General features: G+C 38.7%; 2 protein-coding genes across 2 annotated transcripts in view; one reads left to right on the top strand and one right to left on the bottom strand.

Moving 5' to 3' along the window:
* LOC133608238 (E3 ubiquitin-protein ligase RNF182-like) overlaps positions 1–6,453 on the bottom strand; it is a 33,018-nt gene extending 26,565 nt beyond the window's left edge. The window contains exon 1 of the mRNA XM_061963442.1: positions 6,337–6,453. Coding sequence (XP_061819426.1) covers positions 6,337–6,391 — 55 coding nt within the window. The 5' untranslated portion in view covers positions 6,392–6,453. The remainder of the gene's footprint in view (positions 1–6,336) is intronic.
* Positions 1–19,783, top strand: part of LOC133608239 (centrosomal protein of 89 kDa-like) — a 150,462-nt gene extending 130,679 nt beyond the window's left edge. The window contains exons 16-17 of the mRNA XM_061963443.2: positions 6,491–6,639; positions 19,572–19,783. Of these exons, the coding sequence (XP_061819427.1) occupies positions 6,491–6,639; positions 19,572–19,734 (312 nt within the window). The 3' untranslated portion in view covers positions 19,735–19,783. The remainder of the gene's footprint in view (positions 1–6,490; positions 6,640–19,571) is intronic.
* The last annotated feature ends 2,480 nt before the right edge of the window (positions 19,784–22,263 follow it).

Genomic DNA, 22,263 nt, shown 5'->3' with positions numbered 1-22,263 from the left:
TAAAACATAGGATAAAATATGTCAAAATTAAATATGGATGAATTAAATTAATATGTTAATAAAAACATAACAAATAGAGAATAATAGTGGAAATATTGATAATTAAGAAAGAAAACAACACAATAAATAGTACAAAACATGTGATAAAATGTATGTCAAAATTAAATATAAATATTACATTAATATGTTACTAAAAATGTAACATATAGAGAATAATAGTGGAAATATTGATCATTAAGACAGAAAACAACACAATAAATAGTACAAAACACATGGTAAAATATATGTCAAAATAAAATATAAATATTACATTAATACGTAAATAAAAACATAACATGTAGATAATAATAGTAGTAATATTGATCATTAAGAAAGAAAATAACACAATAGATAGTGTAAAACATAGGATAAAATATGTCAAAATTAAATATGGATTAATTAAATTAATATGTTAATAAAAACATAACAAATAGAGAATAATAGTGGCGATATTGATAATTAAGACAGAAAAAAACACAATAAAAAGTATAAAACAGGATTAAAATATGTCAAAATAAAATATAAACATTACATTAATATGTAAATAAAAACATAACATATGGAGAATAATAGTAGTAATATTGATAATTAAGACAGAAAACAACACAATAAATAGTACAAAACAAATGATAAAATATATGTTAAAATAAAATATAAATATTACATTAATACATTAATAAAAACGTAACATGTAGATAATAATAGTAGTAATATTGATCATTAAGAAAGAAAATACAATAAATAGTATAAAACATAGGATAAAATAAGTCAAAATTAAATATGGATGAATTACATTAATATGTTAATAAAAACATAACAAATAGAGAATAATAGTGGAAATATTGATAATTAAGACAGAAAAAAACACAATAAAAAGTATAAAACAGGATTAAAATATGTCAAAATAAAATATAAATATTACATGAATACGTAAATAAAAACAACATATGGAGAATAATAGTAGTTATATTGATAATTTAGACAGAAAACAACACAATAAATGGTACAAAACATATGATAAAATATATGTCAAAATAAAATATAAATATTACATTAATACATTAATAAAAACGTAACATATAGAGAATAACAGTGAAAATGTTGATAATTAAGAAAGAAATATGTCGGTACTCGCAAATTCAGGCAATAATCACAAAATAAATAAAACAAGTGTTCCCTAAATGACATAGTTCCTTAAATAACTAAAGAAAGGCAATAAAGTCCCTCTGCTTTCTCCTTATTCCCTGAGTTAGTAAATAACAAAACATATATTAGAGTAAAAAACAAAAAAACACAGATGTTTGTGAAAATAACCAAAACTATGAAAATAAAGTGTCCGATACTGATACCACCCTCGGTGTGGATATCATCACCCAACCCTACTGGGCAGGTAATGCAGCACAGTTTTCCTCAAGGCCCCAGCTTGACCCTGGAACAGACCATTTCTATTCTTGAGTTTCCTGTCGGACTTGGTGTATTTATTATTATTATTATCATCTCTGCCATCAATGTGTGTTGTCAGGAAGACACAGGATGGAGATCTTAATGGACATCATGTCCTCTGGCTGCATGGAACCTTCTCAAGCGAGAAGAAAGTGCTCTTCCTGTGCTGTCATTGTGGCCAGGAATTATTCTGACATTTTCTCCTCTCAGGCAGGCAATTATCTTGTGTTAGGTTACCTCTCTCAGGGGGGAAAACTAGCTTCAAGTGAACTGCACTTTTTTGGGAATTTTCCATCATTCATAATTCTTATGTAAAACACTTTTTTATGCATTCTAAATTGTAAATAAACGTTAGCAAAAGTCAGCTCACAATGGGGGTAACTGTAGTTGCTCTATTCCGTCTATAAATTGCTCTAAAATCATCCAAAAACCTCCATTAAGGTTTTAATAACATGATGTAAGTATATATATATACTGTAGTAACATTCATAATAACATGTAATATATACATGATGTAAGTATATATGTCATGTAGTAACATTCATAATAATATGTAATATATACATGATGTAAGTATATATGTAGTATCTAGTAACATTCATAATAACATGTAATATATACATGATGTAAGTATATATGTATGGGCGGAATAGTCAAATAAAATCAAACTTCGATCTAATATATGTCAAAATAAAATATAAATATTACATTAATACGCTAATAAAAAGGTAACATATAGAGAATAATAGTGGAAATGTTGATAATTAAAGAAGAAAACAACACAATAAATAGTCAAAACATATAATAAAATATATGTCAAAATAAAATATAAATATTACATTAATGCATTAATAAAAACGTAACATATAGAGAATAATAGTGGAACTATTGATAATTAAGACTGAAAACAACACAATAAATAGTATAAAACATAGGATAAAATATGTCAAAATAAAATATAAATATTACATTAATATGTAAATAAAAACATAACATATAGAGAATAATAGTGGAAATATTGACAATTAAGACTGAAAGCAACACAATAAATAGTACAAAACATATGATAAAATATATGTCAAAATAAAATATAAATATTACATTAATATGTAAATAAAAACATAACATATAGAGAATAATAGTGGAAATATTGATAATTAAGACAGAAAACAACACAATAAATAGTACAAAATATATGATAAAATATATGTCAAAATAAAATATAAATATTACATTAATACATTAATAAAAACGTTACATATAGAGAATAATAGTGGAACTATTGATAATTAAGACAGAAAACAACACAATAAATAGTACAAAACATATGATAAAATATGTCAAAATAAAATATAAATATTACATTAATACATTAATAAAAACGTAACATATAGAGAATAATAGTGGAAATATTGATAATTAAGACGGAAAACAACACAATAAATAGTATAAAACAGGGTTAAAATATGTAAAAATAAAATATAATTATTACATTAATACATAAATAAAAACAACATATAAATAATAATAGTAGTAATATTGATCATTAAAAAAGAAAACAACACAATAAATAGTCAAAACATATAATAAAATGTATGTCAAAATAAAATATAAATAATACATTAATAAAAACGTAACATATAGAGAATAATAGTGGAACTATTGATAATTAAGACAGAAAACAACACAATAAATAGTCAAAACATATAATAAAATATATGTCAAAATAAAATATAAATATTACATTAATATGTAAATAAAAACATAACATATAGAGAATAATAGTGGAAATATTGATAATTAAGACAGAAAACAACACAATAAATAGTATAAAACAGGATTAAAATATGTCAAAATAAAATATAATTATTACATTAATACATAAATAAAAACATAACATTTAAATAATAATAGTTGTAATATTGATAATTAAAAAAGAAAACAACACAATAAATAGTACAAAACATATGATAAAATATATGTCAAAATAAAATATAAATATTACATTAATACGTTACTAAAAACGCAACATATAGAATAATAGTGGAACTATTGATAATTAAGACTGAAAACAACACAATAAATAGTATAAAACATAGGATAAAATATGTCAAAATAAAATATAAATATTACATTAATATGTAAATAAAAACATAACATATAGAGAATAATAGTGGAAATATTGATAATTAAGACAGAAAACAACACAATAAATAGTACAAAATATATGATAAAATATATGTCAAAATAAAATATAAATATTACATTAATACATTAATAAAAACGTAACATATAGAGAATAATAGTGGAACTATTGATAATTAAGACAGAAAACAACACAATAAATAGTATAAAACATAGGATAAAATATGTCAAAATAAAATATAAATATTACATTAATATATTAATAAAAACGTAACATATAGAGAATAATAGTGGAAATATTGATAATTAAGACAGAAAACAACACAATAAATAGTATAAAACAGGGTTAAAATATGTAAAAATAAAATATAATTATTACATTAATACATAAATAAAAACAACATATAAATAATAATAGTAGTAATATTGATAATTAAAAAAGAAAACAACACAATAAATAGTCAAAACATATGATAAAATATATGTCAAAATAAAATATAAATATTACATTAATACATTAATAAAAACGTAACATATAGAGAATAATAGTGGAAATATTGATAATTAAGACAGAAAACAACACAATAAATAGTATAAAACAGGGTTAAAATATGTAAAATTAAAATATAATTATTACATTAATACATAAATAAAAACAACATAAATAATAATAGTAATAATATTGATAATTAAAAAAGAAAACAACACAATAAATAGTCAAAACATATAATAAAATATATGTCAAAATAAAATATAAATAATACATTAATAAAAACGTAGCATATAGAGAATAATAGTGGAAATATTGATAATTAAGACAGAAAACAACACAATAAATAGTTCAAACATATAATAAAATATATGTCAAAATAAAATATAAATATTACATTAATACATAAATAAAAACGTAACATATAGAGAATAATAGTGGAACTATTGATAATTAAGACTGAAAACAACACAATAAATAGTATAAAACATAGGATAAAATATGTCAAAATAAAATATAAATATTACATTAATATGTAAATAAAAACATAACATATAGAGAATAATAGTAGAAATATTGATAATTAAGACAGGAAACAACACAATAAATAGTCAAAACATATAATAAAATATATGTCAAAATAAAATATAAATATTACATTAATACATTAATAAAAACGTAACATATAGAGAATAATAGTGGAACTATTGATAATTAAGACTGAAAACAACACAATAAATAGTATAAAACATAGGATAAAATATGTCAAAATAAAATATAAATATTACATTAATATGTAAATAAAAACATAACATATATAGAGAATAATAGTGGAAATATTGATAATTAAGACAGAAAACAACACAATAAATAGTACAAAACATATGATAAAATATGTCAAAATAAAATATAAATATTACATTAATACATTAATAAAAACGTAACATATAGAGAATAATAGTGGAAATATTGATAATTAAGACGGAAAACAACACAATAAATAGTATAAAACAGGATTCAAATATGTAAAAATAAAATATAATTATTACATTAATACATAAATAAAAACAACATATAAATAATAGTAGTAATATTGATAATTAAAAAAGAAAACAACACAATAAATAGTCAAAACATATAATAAAATATATGTCAAAATAAAATATAAATATTACATTAATACATTAATAAAAACGTAACATATAGAGAATAATAGTGGAAATATTGATAATTAAGACAGAAAACAACACAATAAATAGTACAAAACATATGATAAAATATGTCAAAATAAAATATAAATATTACATTAATACATTAATAAAAACGTAACATATAGAGAATAATAGTGGAACTATTGATAATTAAGACTGAAAACAACACAATAAATAGTATAAAACATATGATAAAATATATGTCAAAATAAAATATAAATATTACATTAATACATTAATAAAAACGTAACATATAGAGAATAATAGTGGAACTATTGATAATTAAGACTGAAAACAACACAATAAATAGTATAAAACATAGGATAAAATATGTCAAAATAAAATATAAATATTACATGAATATGTAAATAAAAACATAACATATAGAGAATAATAGTGGAAATATTGATAATTAAGACAGAAAACAACACAATAAATAGTATAAAACATATGATAAAATATATGTCAAAATAAAATATAAATCTTACAATATGTAAATAAAAACACAACATATAGAGAATAATAGTGGAAATATTGATAATTAAGACAGAAAACAACACAATAAAATAATAAAAAACATGATCCTGATTGAAAAAGTGTGTCTTTAGCCTTTTTAAAAAAGTCAAGGGTCCCTGCAGTCCTGAGGCTCTCTGGCAGGTTGTTCCACAGGTGGCGGCCATATTGGCTGCACGCCGCCTCGCCCTGGCTCTTTGGTCTGCTACTCGGTAAAGGTTAAAGGCCGGGGGGCCAGAGGACTTCAGGACCCTCCGGGCCTGACGTGGTAAAAGCAGCTCAGGTAGAAAAACTAACAACACAACTTTAAAACTGTTAGCCACCTCGTGCTTGCCATATTTTACGAGCTAGAATGCCTAAAAAAAAAAAGGTCCTCCACAAAGAGTGTGGACATTGCAAACTAAAAGTGCAACAGGATGCGAATGAAGGAGAACACGCTCTAAGTGTGCCGTGTCTACATCTGTTGAGTCAGCAAAAATCATTCACGCCGCTCACCTCGTCCCGCTTCCTGCGCCCCGCCGTCCTCCGCTGATGCTGCGCCGTCCTCCATCAGCGTCTGCCTCCTTCATGGCCGCGCTCCACATCGCATGGCCCTGACTCCACGTGTGTGTGTGTGTGTGTGTGTGTGTGTGTGTGTGTGCGTGCGCAGGTGTACCGCAAGCAGGCGTCCAGCCGACTGGCGGCGCTGGAGGAGGCGGCGGAGGGCAAGGCGGCGTCCTACCACAGGGAGGTGGTGCACCTGCAGAGTCTGCTGGCGGAGAGGCAGCAGGCGGAGGAGAGGCTGCTGCAGTCCAAACGGTAGGAGGAGGAGGAGGAGGAGGAAGAGGAGGAGGAGACCAAGATGTGAGGGAGGAGAAAGTGCTGCAGTTGTTGGTGTCAGACACTCACATTTATCACCAGCCCCTTTCACACAACACTGGCACATTACAGCCAGCTGATGTAGGACATGTGTGACATGGTGATTATATTCCCTTTCACACAGTCATTCTTCACAATAGTGATGTAGGACATGGTGATTATATTCCCTTTCACACAGTCATTCTTCACAATAGTGATGTAGGACATGGTGATTATATTCCCTTTCACACAGTCATTCTTCACAATAGTGATGTAGGACATGGTGATTCTATTCCCTTTCACACAGTCATCCTTCACAATAGTGATGTAGGACATGGTGATTCTATTCCCTTTCACACAGTCATCCTTCACAATAGTGATGTAGGACATGGTGATTCTATTCCCTTTCACACAGTCATCCTTCACAATAGTGATGTAGGACATGGTGATTCTATTCCTTTTCACACAGCCATTCTTCACAATAGTGATGTAAGACATGTGTGACATGGTGATTATATTCCCTTTCACACAGTCATCCTTCACAATAGTGATGTAGGACATGGTGATTATATTCCCTTTCACACAGTCATTCTTCACAATAGTGATGTAGGACATGTGTGACATGGTGATTCTATTCCCTTTCACACAGTCATTCTTCACAATAGTGATGTAGAACATGTGTGACATGGTGATTCTATTCCCTTTCACACAGTCATTCTTCACAATAGTGATGTAGGACATGTGTGACATGGTGATTATATTCCCTTTCACACAGTCATTCTTCACAATAGTGATGTAGGACATGGTGATTCTATTCCCTTTCACACAGTCATCCTTCACAATAGTGATGTAGGACATGGTGATTATATTCCCTTTCACACAGTCATTCTTCACAATAGTGATGTAGGACATGGTGATTCTATTCCCTTTCACACAGTCATCCTTCGCAATAGTGATGTAGGACATGGTGATTCTATTCCCTTTCACACAGTCATCCTTCGCAATAGTGATGTAGGACATGGTGATTCTATTCCCTTTCACACAGTCATCCTTCACAATAGTGATGTAGGACATGTGTGACATAGTGATTCTATTCCCTTTCACACAGTCATTCTTCACAATAGTGATGTAGGACATGTGTGACATAGTGATTCTATTCCCTTTCACACAGTCATTCTTCACAATAGTGATGTAGGACATGTGTGACATGGTGATTCTATTCCCTTTCACACAGTCATCCTTCGCAATAGTGATGTAGGACATGTGTGACATGGTGATTCTATTCCCTTTCACACAACCATTCTTCACAATTTCCAGACAAACAGGAAGTCGCATACAGACATTTATTGGGGACAAACAGGAAGTCGCATTCAGACAGTTATTACAGACAAACAGGAAGTCGCATTCAGACAGTTATTACAGACAAACAGGAAGTTGCATTCAGACAGTTATTACAGACAAACAGGAAGTTGCATTCAGACAGTTATTGGGGACAAACAGGAAGCCGCATACAGACGGTTATTACGGACAAACAGGAAGTCGCATACAGACAGTTATTGGGGACAAACAGGAAGTTGCATTCAGACAGTTATTACGGACAAACAGGAAGTTGCATTCAGACAGTTATTACAGACAAACAGGAAGTTGCATTCAGACAGTTATTGGGGACAAACAGGAAGCCGCATACAGACGGTTATTACGGACAAACAGGAAGTCGCATACAGACAGTTATTGGGGACAAACAGGAAGTTGCATTCAGACAGTTATTACAGACAAACAGGAAGTTGCATTCAGACAGTTATTGGGGACAAACAGGAAGTCGCATACAGACAGTTATTGGGGACAAACAGGAAGTTGCATACAGACAGTTATTGGGGACAAACAGGAAGTTGCATTCAGACAGTTATTACAGACAAACAGGAAGTTGCATTCAGACGGTTATTGGGGACAAACAGGAAGTTGCATTCAGACAGTTATTACGGACAAACAGGAAGTCGCATACAGACAGTTATTGGGGACAAACAGGAAGTTGCATTCAGACAGTTATTACAGACAAACAGGAAGTTGCATTCAGACAGTTATTGGGGACAAACAGGAAGTCGCATTCAGACAGTTATTACAGACAAACAGGAAGTTGCATTCAGACGGTTCTTGGGGACAAACAGGAAGTCGCATACAGACAGTTATTGGGGACAAACAGGAAGTTGCATTCAGACAGTTATTACGGACAAACAGGAAGTCGCATACAGACAGTTATTGGGGACAAACAGGACGTCGCATTCAGACAGTTATTACAGACAAACAGGAAGTTGCATTCAGACAGTTATTGGGGACAAACAGGAAGCCGCATACAGACGGTTATTACGGACAAACAGGAAGTCGCATACAGACAGTTATTGGGGACAAACAGGAAGTCGCATACAGACAGTTATTGGGGACAAACAGGAAGTTGCATTCAGACAGTTATTGGGGACAAACAGGAAGTTGCATTCAGACAGTTATTACAGACAAACAGGAAGTTGCATACAGACAGTTATTACGGACAAACAGGAAGTTGCATTCAGACAGTTATTTTTTTTTTAAAGAAGGGTTTTTAAGCCTTTTTTAAAAGCATCCACAGTCTGTGGTGCCCTCAGGTGGTCAGGGAAAGCGTTCCACAGACTGGGAGCGGCGGAGCAGAAAGCCCAGTCTCCCATTGTTCGTAGCTTTGTCCTCGGAGGTTGGAGGAGGTTAGCCTGTCCGGAGCGGAGGTGTGGTGTGGAGGATTTGGGGGTAAGCAGTTCTTTGAGGTAGAGGGGGGCATTTCCATGGAGGCACTGGTGGGTTAGTAGGGAGACTTTGTATTCAATCCTGAGTGGAACAGGAAGCCAGTGAAGGGATTTGAGAACTGGTGTGATGTGGTGGTATTTCCGCACTCTCATAAGGATCCTATTCTGTAAGTACTGTAGCTTCTGGAATGTTCTTGCTGGGGATCCTCACAAGAAGTGCATTGCTGTAGTCTAGCCTGGACTCGTGTTGTCCACAAGATGGCAGCAAAGTTGCAACAAATATACTGTCAGATATTTCAAATGAACTCGGAGGCGAGGCACCCCGCGGGCCAGATACCTTATTAAACTTGTGACGTCTGGCGGAAAAGACAAATACCATTGCAACATTTGCGTGAATCTTCTTTAGCATTCACACAGACGACAAATGGAGCCACTTTTTAATGGGCGGAGCCAGCAAAAGTCTCCTGAAGGCATCGTCATCACATTGTATTGATTGGTTGGTCAGATCGGTCAGTCGTGTCTGTCAGTCATGGACGTCTGTCAGTCAGTCGGTCCGTCATGTCAATCTGTCGGTCGTGTCTGTCAGTCATGTCTGTCTGTCGGTCAGGTCAGTCAGTCAATTGTATTGATCGGTCGGTCAGTTGTGTCACTCAGTTGGTCGATTGGTCGGTCATGTTGGTCATTTTGATCGGTCAGTCAGTCGAGTTGGTCGGTTGTGTCTGTCGGCCATGTGTGTCGGTCATGTGTGTCTGTCGGCCATGTGTGTTGATCAAATGTGTCGGTGATATTGATCGGTCGGTCAGTTGTGTCACTCAGTTGGTTGGTTGTGTCGATTGGTCGGTCATGTTGGTCATTTTGATCGGTCAGTCAGTCGTGTCGGTCGGTTGTGTCTGACGGCCATTTGTGTTGATCAATCGTGTCGGTCTGTCGGTGATATTGATCGGTCGGTCAGTTAAGTCTGTCCTGTCAATCGGTCGTGTCTGTTGGGTGTATTGATCGGTCGGTCGGATTTGTAGCTTGTATTGATTGGTTGGTCAGATTAGTCAGTCGTGTTGATCAGTCGGTCCGTCATGTCTGTCAGTCATTGACGTCTGTCAGTCAGTCGTTCCGTCATGTCAATCTGTCGGTCGTGTCTGTCTGTCGGTCATGTCTATTTGTCGGTCGTGTCATTGGATCAAGTCGGTCAATCGGTCATATAGATCGGTCGGCTCTGTGGGTCCTATTGATCGGTCGGTCGGTCAGTCGATCGTGTTGATCTGTTGGTTGGTTGTATTGATCGATCGGTCGGGTCGGTCAGTTTTGTCTGTCGGTTGTGTCGATCAGTTGTCTCGGCCAGTTGGATCGGTGGGTCATATTGATCGCTCTGTCAGGTTGTTCGGTCGTATTGATCAGCAGGTCTGTCAGTTGTGTCGGTCGATGTGTCTGTCAATCGGTCGTGTGTGTTGGTCATGTGTGTCATGTCGATCGTCAGTCGGTCGCTCGATCGGTCAAGCATATTGATCGGTCGGTCGTATTGATTGGTCAGTCATGTTGGTCATTTTGATCGGTCAGTCAGTCGTGTCGGTCGGTTGTGTCTATCGGCCATGTGTGTTGGCCATGTGTGTCTTGTCGGCCATGTGTGTTGATCAATCGTGTCGGTCTGTCGGTGATATTGATCGGTCGGTCAGTTAAGTCTGTCCTGTCAATCGGTCGTGTCTGTTGGGTGTATTGTTTGGTTGGTCGGGTTTGTAGCTTGTATTGATTGGTTGGTCAGATTAGTCAGTCGTGTTGATCAGTCGGTCCGTCATGTCTGTCAGTCATTGACGTCTGTCAGTCAGTCGTTCCGTCATGTCAATCTGTCGGTCATGTCTATTTGTCGGTCGTGTCATTGGATCAAGTCGGTCAATGGGTCATATAGATCGGTTGGCTCTGTCGGTCCTATTGATCGGTCGGTCGGTCAGTCGATCGTGTTGATCAGTTGGTTGGTTGTATTGATCAATCGGTCTGGTCGGTCAGTTTTGTCTGTCGGTCGTGTGGATCAGTTGTGTCAGCTAGTTGGATCGGTGGGTCATATTGATCGCTCTGTCAGATTGTTCGGTCGTATTGATCAGCAGGTCTGTCAGTTGTGTCGGTCGATGTGTCTGTCAATCGGTCGTGTGTGTTGGTCATGTGTGTCATGTCGATCGGTCAGTCGGTCGCTCGATCGGTCAAGCATATTGATCGGTCGGTCGTATTGATTGGTCAGTCATGTTGGTCATTTTGATCGGTCAGTCAGTCGTGTCGTTCGGTTGTGTCTGTCGGCCATGTGTGTTGGTCATGTGTGTCTTGTCGGCCATGTGTGTTGATCAATCGTGTCGGTCTGTCGGTGATATTGATCGGTCGGTCAGGTAAGTCTGTCCTGTCAATCGGTCGTGTCTGTTGGGTGTATTGATCAGTCGGTCGGATTTGTAGCTTGTATTGATTGGTTGGTCAGATTAGTCAGTCGTGTTGATCAGTCGGTCCGTCATGTCTGTCAGTCATTGACGTCTGTCAGTCAGTCGTTCCGTCATGTCAATCTGTCGGTCATGTCTATTTGTCGGTCGTGTCATTGGTCAAGTCGGTCAATCGGTCATATAGATCGGTTGGCTCTGTCGGTCCTATTGATCGGTCGGTCGGTCAGTCGATTGTGTTGATCAGTTGATTGGTTGTGTTGATCGATCGGTCGGGTCGGTCAGTTTTGTCTGTCGGTCGTGTCGATCAGTTGTGTCGGCCAGTTGGATCGGTGGGTCATATTGATCGCTCTGTCAGATTGTTCGGTCGTATTGATCAGCAGGTCTGTCAGTTGTGTCGGTCGATGTGTCTGTCAATCGGTCGTGTGTGTTGGTCATGTGTGTCATGTCGATCGGTCAGTCGGTCGCTCGATCGGTCAAGCATATTGATCGGTCGGTCGTATTGATTGGTCAGTCATGTTGGTCATTTTGATCGGTCAGTCAGTCGTGTCGTTCGGTTGTGTCTGTCAGCCATGTGTGTTGGTCATGTGTGTCTTGTCGGCCATGTGTGTTGATCAATCGTGTCGGTCTGTCGGTGATATTGATCGGTCGGTCAGGTAAGTCTGTCCTGTCAATCGGTCGTGTCTGTTGGGTGTATTGATCGGTCGGTCGGATTTGTAGCTTGTATTGATTGGTTGGTCAGATTAGTCAGTCGTGTTGATCAGTCGGTCCGTCATGTCTGTCAGTCATTGACGTCTGTCAGTCAGTCGTTCCGTCATGTCAATCTGTCGGTCGTGTCTGTCTGTCGGTCATGTCTATTTGTCGGTCGTGTCATTGGATCAAGTCGGTCAATCGGTCATATAGATCGGTCGGCTCTGTGGGTCCTATTGATCGGTCGGTCGGTCAGTCGATCGTGTTGATCTGTTGGTTGGTTGTATTGATCGATCGGTCGGGTCGGTCAGTTTTGTCTGTCGGTCGTGTCGATCAGTTGTCTCGGCCAGTTGGATCGGTGGGTCATATTGATCGCTCTGTCAGATTGTTCGGTCGTATTGATCAGCAGGTCTGTCAGTTGTGTCGGTCGATGTGTCTGTCAATCGGTCGTGTGTGTCGGTCATGTGTGTCATGTCGATCGGTCAGTCCGTCGCTCGATCGGTCAAGCATATTGATCGGTCGGTCGTATTGATTGGTCAGTCATGTTGGTCATTTTGATCGGTCAGTCAGTCGTGTCGTTCGGTTGTGTCTGTCGGCCATGTGTGTCGGTCATGTGCGTCTTGTCGGCCATGTGTGTTGATCAATCGTGTCGGTCTGTCGGTGATATTGATCGGTCGGTCAGGTAAGTCTGTCCTGTCAATCGGTCGTGTCTGTTGGGTGTATTGATCGGTCGGTCGGATTTGTAGCTTGTATTGATTGGTTGGTCAGATTAGTCAGTCATGTTGATCAGTCGGTCCGTCATGTCTGTCAGTCATTGACGTCTGTCAGTCAGTCGTTCCGTCATGTCAATCTGTCGGTTGTGTCTGTCTGTCGGTCATGTCTATTTGTCGGTCGTGTCATTGGATCAAGTCGGTCAATGGGTCATATAGATCGGTCGGCTCTGTCGGTCCTATTGATCGGTCGGTCGGATTTGTAGCTTGTATTGATTGGTTGGTCAGATTAGTCAGTCGTGTTGATCAGTCGGTCCGTCATGTCTGTCAGTCATTGACGTCTGTCAGTCAGTCGTTCCGTCATGTCAATCTGTCGGTCGTGTCTGTCTGTCGGTCATGTCTATTTGTCGGTCGTGTCATTGGATCAAGTCGGTCAATCGGTCATATAGATCGGTCGGCTCTGTGGGTCCTATTGATCGGTCGGTCGGTCAGTCGATCGTGTTGATCTGTTGGTTGGTTGTGTTGATCGATCGGTCGGGTCGGTCAGTTTTGTCTGTCGGTCGTGTCGATCAGTTGTGTCAGCCAGTTGGATCGGTGGGTCATATTGATCGCTCTGTCAGATTGTTCGGTCGTATTGATCAGCAGGTCTGTCAGTTTTGTCGGTCGATGTGTCTGTCAATCAGTCGTGTGTGTTGGTCATGTGTGTCATGTCGATCGGTCAGTCGGTCGCTCGATCGGTCAAGCATATTGATCGGTCGGTCGTATTGATTGGTCAGTCATGTTGGTCATTTTGATCGGTCAGTCAGTCGTGTCGTTCGGTTGTGTCTGTCGGCCATGTGTGTTGGTCATGTGTGTCTGTCGGCCATGTGTGTTGATCAATCGTGTCGGTCTGTCGGTGATATTGATCGGTCGGTCAGGTAAGTCTGTCCTGTCAATCGGTCGTGTCTGTTGGGTGTATTGATCGGTCGGTCGGATTTGTAGCTTGTATTGATTGGTTGGTCAGATTAGTCAGTCATGTTGATCAGTCGGTCCGTCATGTCTGTCAGTCATTGACGTCTGTCAGTCAGTCGTTCCGTCATGTCAATCTGTCGGTCATGTCTATTTGTCGGTCGTGTCATTGGATCAAGTCGGTCAATCGGTCATATAGATCGGTTGGCTCTGTCGGTCCTATTGATCGGTCGGTCGGTCAGTCGATTGTGTTGATCAGTTGATTGGTTGTGTTGATCGATCGGTCGGGTCGGTCAGTTTTGTCTGTCGGTCGTGTCGATCAGTTGTGTCGGCCAGTTGGATCGGTGGGTCATATTGATCGCTCTGTCAGATTGTTCGGTCGTATTGATCAGCAGGTCTGTCAGTTGTGTCGGTCGATGTGTCTGTCAATCGGTCGTGTGTGTTGGTCATGTGTGTCATGTCGATCGGTCAGTCGGTCGCTCGATCGGTCAAGCATATTGATCGGTCGGTCGTATTGATTGGTCAGTCATGTTGGTCATTTTGATCGGTCAGTCAGTCGTGTCGTTCGGTTGTGTCTGTCGGCCATGTGTGTTGGTCATGTGTGTCTTGTCGGCCATGTGTGTTGATCAATCGTGTCGGTCTGTCGGTGATATTGATCGGTCGGTCAGGTAAGTCTGTCCTGTCAATCGGTCGTGTCTGTTGGGTGTATTGATCGGTCGGTCGGATTTGTAGCTTGTATTGATTGGTTGGTCAGATTAGTCAGTCGTGTTGATCAGTCGGTCCGTCATGTCTGTCAGTCATTGACGTCTGTCAGTCAGTCGTTCCGTCATGTCAATCTGTCGGTCATGTCTATTTGTCGGTCGTGTCATTGGATCAAGTCGGTCAATCGGTCATATAGATCGGTCGGCTCTGTGGGTCCTATTGATCGGTCGGTCGGTCAGTCGATCGTGTTGATCTGTTGGTTGGTTGTATTGATCAATCGGTCGGGTCGGTCAGTTTTGTCTGTCGGTCGTGTCGATCAGTTGTGTCAGCTAGTTGGACCGGTGGGTCATTTTGATCGCTCTGTCAGATTGTTCGGTCGTATTGATCAGTAGGTCTGTCAGTTGTGTCGGTCGATGTGTCTGTCAATCGGTCGTGTGTGTTGGTCATGTGTGTCATGTCGATCGGTCAGTCGGTCGCTCGATCGGTCAAGCATATTGATCGGTCGGTCGTATTGATTGGTCAGTCATTTTGATCGGTCAGTCAGTCGTGTCGTTCGGTTGTGTCTGTCGGCCATGTGTGTTGGTCATGTGTGTCTGACGGCCATTTGTGTTGATCAATCGTGTCGGTCTGTCGGTGATATTGATCGGTCGGTCAGTTAAGTCTGTCCTGTCAATCGGTCGTGTCTGTTGGGTGTATTGATCGGTCGGTCGGATTTGTAGCTTGTATTGATTGGCTGGTCAGATTAGTCAGTCGTGTTGATCAGTCGGTCCGTCATGTCTGTCAGTCATTGACGTCTGTCAGTCAGTCGTTCCGTCATGTCAATCTGTCGGTCATGTCTATTTGTCGGTCGTGTCATTGGATCAAGTCGGTCAATGGGTCATATAGATCGGTTGGCTCTGTCGGTCCTATTGATCGGTCGGTCGGTCAGTCGATCGTGTTGATCAGTTGGTTGGTTGTATTGATCAATCGGTCGGGTCGGTCAGTTTTGTCTGTCGGTCGTGTCGATCAGTTGTGTCAGCCAGTTGGATCGGTGGGTCATATTGACCGCTCTGTCAGATTGTTCGGTCGTATTGATCAGCAGGTCTGTCAGTTGTGTCGGTCGATGTGTCTGTCAATCGGTCGTGTGTGTTGGTCATGTGTGTCATGTCGATCGGTCAGTCGGTCGCTCGATCGGTCAAGCATATTGATCGGTCAGTCGTATTGATTGGTCAGTCATGTTGGTCATTTTGATCGGTCAGTCAGTCGTGTCGTTCGGTTGTGTCTGTCGGCCATGTGTGTTGATCAATCGTGTCGGTCTGTCGGTGATATTGATCGGTCGGTCAGGTAAGTCTGTCCTGTCAATCGGTCGTGTCTGTTGGGTGTATTGATCGGTTGGTCGGATTTGTAGCTTGTATTGATTGGTTGGTCAGATTAGTCAGTCGTGTTGATCAGTCGGTCCGTCATGTCTGTCAGTCATTGACGTCTGTCAGTCAGTCGTTCCGTCATGTCAATCTGTCGGTCATGTCTATTTGTCGGTCGTGTCATTGGATCAAGTCGGTCAATCGGTCATATAGATCGGTCGGCTCTGTGGGTCCTATTGATCGGTCGGTCGGTCGGTCGATCGTGTTGATCTGTTGGTTGGTTGTATTGATCGATCGGTCGGGTCGGTCAGTTTTGTCTGTCGGTTGTGTCGATCAGTTGTCTCGGCCAGTTGGATCGGTGGGTCATATTGATCGCTCTGTCAGATTGTTCGGTCGTATTGATCAGCAGGTCTGTCAGTTGTGTCGGTCGATGTGTCTGTCAATCAGTCGTGTGTGTTGGTCATGTGTGTCATGTCGATCGGTCAGTCGGTCGCTCGATCGGTCAAGCATATTGATCGGTCGGTCGTATTGATTGGTCAGTCATGTTGGTCATTTTGATCGGTCAGTCAGTCGTGTCGTTCGGTTGTGTCTGTCGGCCATGTGTGTTGGTCATGTGTGTCTTGTCGGCCATGTGTGTTGATCAATCGTGTCGGTCTGTCGGTGATATTGATCGGTCGGTCAGGTAAGTCTGTCCTGTCAATCGGTCGTGTCTGTTGGGTGTATTGATCGGTCGGTCGGATTTGTAGCTTGTATTGATTGGTTGGTCAGATTAGTCAGTCGTGTTGATCAGTCGGTCCGTCATGTCTGTCAGTCATTGACGTCTGTCAGTCAGTCGTTCCGTCATGTCAATCTGTCGGTCATGTCTATTTGTCGGTCGTGTCATTGGATCAAGTCGGTCAATGGGTCATATAGATCGGTCGGCTCTGTGGGTCCTATTGATCAGTCGGTCGGTCAGTCGATCGTGTTGATCTGTTGGTTGGTTGTATTGATCGATCGGTCGGGTCGGTCAGTTTTGTCTGTCGGTTGTGTCGGCCAGTTGGATCGGTGGGTCATATTGATCGCTCTGTCAGATTGTTCGGTCGTATTGATCAGCAGGTCTGTCAGTTGTGTCGGTCGATGTGTCTGTCAATCGGTCGTGTGTGTTGGTCATGTGTGTCATGTCGATCGGTCAGTCGGTCGCTCGATCGGTCAAGCATATTGATCGGTCGGTCATATTGATTGGTCGGTCTGTCATGTCGGTTGTGTCTGTCTGTTGGTCGGTAGGGTCGGTCAGTATTGTAGGTTGGTCGGTAGGGTTGATTGGTATTGCCGGTCAGTTGGTAGTGTGTGTCTGTCATTTTAGTATGTGTCTGTCTATGTCAGGGGTGTCAAACTCAAATACAGAGTGGGCCAAAATGTAAAACTGAACAAAGCCGCGGGCCAAAGTTTAACAAATTAACCTTTTAATAGGGACCCAAACAAGTTTTGCATTAAATATTGAACAAGCAAGGCTTATATAACTTTATAGTGACATGCAAAATCGAGTTTCAAATAATAATACAAATAATTAAAAAATATCAATGGCATATGAAATACAAATGTAATGCCTCTTTTCTATTTGCAGTCTTCTGAGGTAAATATCAACATTAACTTTTTCCACAGTCTAATACATTAGAAAATAAAATAACAATGAATAAAACAACCATGCAGGACTTTAAACTGCTCAGTTTGCAACACACTGATCTAATCTGATGTGCCCAAGCCAGATACCTGGCATCTTTTCTTGGATGCTAGTTCATTAATGTCGGGGCTCAGGCTTTGAGCTGAGGCAACCTTCATTATCGAACGAAGGTGTTCATCAGTCCACCAGGACCACAGTCTTGTCCTGGTGGACGAGAAATAATGACTGATGGACACCTTCGTTCGATAATGAAGGTTGCCTCAGCTCAAAGCCTGAGCCCCGACATTAATGAATGCCTTAAATGCACTGCCTTTAACGTACTCTACGAGCTATCGTCACGTCCGCTTTTCATCCATTCTAACATCGTTCAGACCCAGTCACAAGATATGTGCGGCTTCTGTACGCACACACGAGTGAATGCAACGCATACTTCCTCAACAGCGATACAGGTTACACTGAGGGTGCCAGTATAAAAAAACTTTAATACTGTTAGAAATATACGCCACACTGTGAATCCACACCAAACAAGAATGACAAACACATTTCGGGAGTACAACCGCACCGTAACACAACATAAACACAACAGAACAACAAATACCCAGAATCCTTTGCAGCACTAACTCTTCCGGGACGCTACAAAATACACCCCCGCTACCAACAATATATATATATATATATATATATAAATAAAAGAAATACTTGAATTTCAGTGTTCATTTATTTACACATATACACACACATAACACTCCTCTACTCATTGTTGAGTTAAGGGTTGAATTGTCCATCCTTGTTCTATTCTCTGTCACTATTTCAGAACACACACATTATACAAATATACATTATAAAATCAATAAGAAAACGGGAGCTCTAATTTGGGAGTCTGAATTAGGATCAGAAGTTCCTATATAAACATTGCGTACTCACGTCACCATTTTGTATTGATTACTGCAGCTGTACACTGGATTCATTCACAAATACAAACTACAACTCACAAACACTTTAGAGTTAGGCTCCGCCATCAGAATGTGTACTTAAACTTATAAAGATCACATGGATATTATTCAGTGAGTTGATTCACCAAAACTAACCTGTTATACAGGAGGAAAAAGCACACAGGACGTTTCAATTGTTCACAGACTGGTCGCGCTCATCAGAATGACAAGACACTTTCGGTCTGCAGGTGATAGCATTCAATCGGGAAGAAACGCCCTACTGCCCCCTACTGACCAATGTGAATACTGATAAATGTGTAATGACAGCTCCAAAAAAACGAATTCAAACCACAAAATAAACTAAATAAATCAACACAAAAATGTGACACATTATGGGTGGGTCACATGTGCATGTACAACAGGCTGTCAACACGTCACTCAGGTCCGCATGGAGCTGGAGGGGGCGTGGCCTCCAGCTCCGCCTGAATTTCGGGAGAAAATTTGTCCCGGGAGGTTTTCGGGAGAGGCGCTGAATTTCAGGAGTCAGGGTTGGCAAGTATGGACACAGGTCACATCCAGCCCACGGACGTATGTTTGTGGCATTTTGGTACCCACATAGTGATGCTCATTACTGCCACCTGCAGATCTGGAGCAGAAGAGTATTACTTCAAACATATCTTTAAGATTGTCATTGCCGTACCTAATGGAGTGACTGCATCTTCCTCTCCTCTTCAGGGCGGTGGAGGAGGAGCTGGAGGTGGTGTGGCAGGCGGCTACCAGGGAGAACCAGCACATCAAAGACACTCTGTGGGACTCCAGGCCCATAGGAGACCTCCTTGCTGACCGGCCTCTCGGAGCAGCCCACAAGTCCTCGGACCACCTGGACGTCTACACCTAGAGGAACTCCTCTTGCATCCCTCAGGCAACTTTTCTATTTTCATCCTCACGCAGTGGAACACTTCTTAAGGTCAGCCTCGCATGTAAAAAAGAATTAATCTGTTCCGGGGTCAAACTGCAGCCATGAAACTCTTATTTGCTGACAGATTCTGAAGTGTTTACATGTGTCAAAGGAGGATTGGTAGTTCAAATGACCTTTTGGTGTCCAAAGTGCGGCCCCCGGCTAATGATTTAACAGCCTGCAGCACATTCTGGAACTACTGTTAAACTCGGGAAAAATAACATTTCAAGTGGAATAATAGAGCAAACATGTGAAATTTAACGAGTTGCAAAGTTGACTCTAATGACACAAAGCTGACATTTTTAAAATGTCTGTTAGAATAATTGTTTCTAAATGATCACAAAAACTTTGTATTACATTGAGTTCCTGACAAGAAGACAAAAGCTGTCTTTGAAACCTACCAAGAGTAAGGCTCGTAAAACTCCACTGTGTAGGGGGGGGGGGGGGGGGGGGAGCAAGATGAAGGTGTTCCTGTTTTCTCTCATGTATGGTAATCAACAGAAAGATATTGTTCTAACCCAAGGACTTCAAAGCGGAGAGAACCAAGGATCTGCCCAATTTCCAGACGACCTCTTTTTGAACTATTTTATGGACCTCTTTTTGAAGTATTTTATGAACTCTCTTTGTTTTTTAATTATTATATTATTGTGATTAAGGGCTATATAAATACATTTTCATTGATTTGACAAAATGGGCATTATATATATTTATGTACATTATATATATATATATATATATATATATGTCTTAATAAGGTTATCCAAAAAATAGTGCTCGATACCGTAGTAGAGCGCAATATATGTATGTGTGGGGAAAAAATCACAAGACTATTTCATCTCTGAGATGAAATAGTCTTGTGATTTTTTTCCCACACATACATATATATATATATATATATATATATATATATATATATATATATATAGGATCTGCCCAATTTCCAGACGACCTCTTTTTGAACTATTTTATGGACCTCTTTTTGAAGTATTTTACGAACTCTCTTTGAACAATTTTATGGAACTCTTTTTGAACTATTTTACGACCTCTTCTTTTGATCTATTCTGTAATCAAAGGCAACGCTGTTTACGACCCACTTCCCTCTAGAAATGGAAGCGGTGGTCAGGTGGTCGGAGAAAGTCAAATAAAGAAGGAGGCGTGCAATCTTTTGACAGAGCGTGCTGGAGACTGTACAAAGAGTACAGTGTGTCCAGGCGTTTCTCCTCAATTTAGTCCAAATTGAATTCTGTCTCTGTTTAATTCTTTGAACTATTATATATGTATATATATACACACATATATATATATATATATATATATATATATATATATATATATATATATATATATATATATATATATATATATATATATATATATATGTATATATAGGATCTGCCCAATTTCCAGACGACCTCTTTTTGAACTATTTTATGGACCTCTTTTTGAAGTATTTTACGAACTCTCTTTGAACAATTGTATGGAACTCTTTTTGAACTATTTTACGACCTCTTCTTTTGAACTATTCTGTAATCAAAGGCAACGCTGTTTACGACCCACTTCCCTCTGGAAGTGGAAGCGGTGGTCAGGTGGTCAGGTGGTCGGAGAAAGTCAAATAAAGAAGGAGGCGTGCAATCTTTTGACAGAGCGTGCTGGAGACTGTACAAAGAGTACAGTGTGTCCAGGCGTTTCTCCTCAATTTAGTCCAAATTGAATTGAATTCTGTCTCTGTTTAATTCTTTGAACTATTATATATGTATATATATATATATATATATATATATATATATATATATATATATGTATATATAGGATCTGCCCAATTTCCAGACGACCTCTTTTTTAACTATTTTATGGACCTCTTTTTGAAGTATTTTACGAACTCTCTTTGAACAATTGTATGGAACTCTTTTTGAACTATTTTACGACCTCTTCTTTTGAACTATTCTGTAATCAAAGGCAACGCTGTTTACGACCCACTTCCCTCTAGAAGTGGAAGCGGTGGTCAGGTGGTCAGGTGGTCGGAGAAAGTCAAATAAAGAAGGAGGCGTGCAATCTTTTGACAGAGCGTGCTGGAGACTGTACAAGAGTACAGAGTGTCCAAGCGTTTCTCCTCAATTTAGTCCAAATTGAATTCTGTCTCTGTTTAATTCTTTGAACTATTATATATATATATATATATATATATATATATATATATATATATATATATATATATATATATATATATGTATATATAGGATCTGCCCAATTTCCAGACGACCTCTTTTTGAACTATTTTATGGACCTCTTTTTGAAGTATTTTACGAACTCTCTTTGAACAATTTTATGGAACTCTTTTTGAACTATTTTACGACCTCTTCTTTTGAACTATTCTGTAATCAAAGGCAACGCTGTTTACGACCCACTTCCCTCTGGAAGTGGAAGCGGTGGTCAGGTGGTCGGAGAAAGTCAAATAAAGAAGGAGGCGTA

The sequence above is a fragment of the Nerophis lumbriciformis genome, linkage group LG06 (genome assembly GCF_033978685.3).
Source record: "Nerophis lumbriciformis linkage group LG06, RoL_Nlum_v2.1, whole genome shotgun sequence".
NCBI lineage: Eukaryota > Metazoa > Chordata > Actinopteri > Syngnathiformes > Syngnathidae > Nerophis > Nerophis lumbriciformis.
Note: the sequence above shows the minus strand (reverse complement) of the source record. Positions and strands in the feature narration are given on the sequence as shown.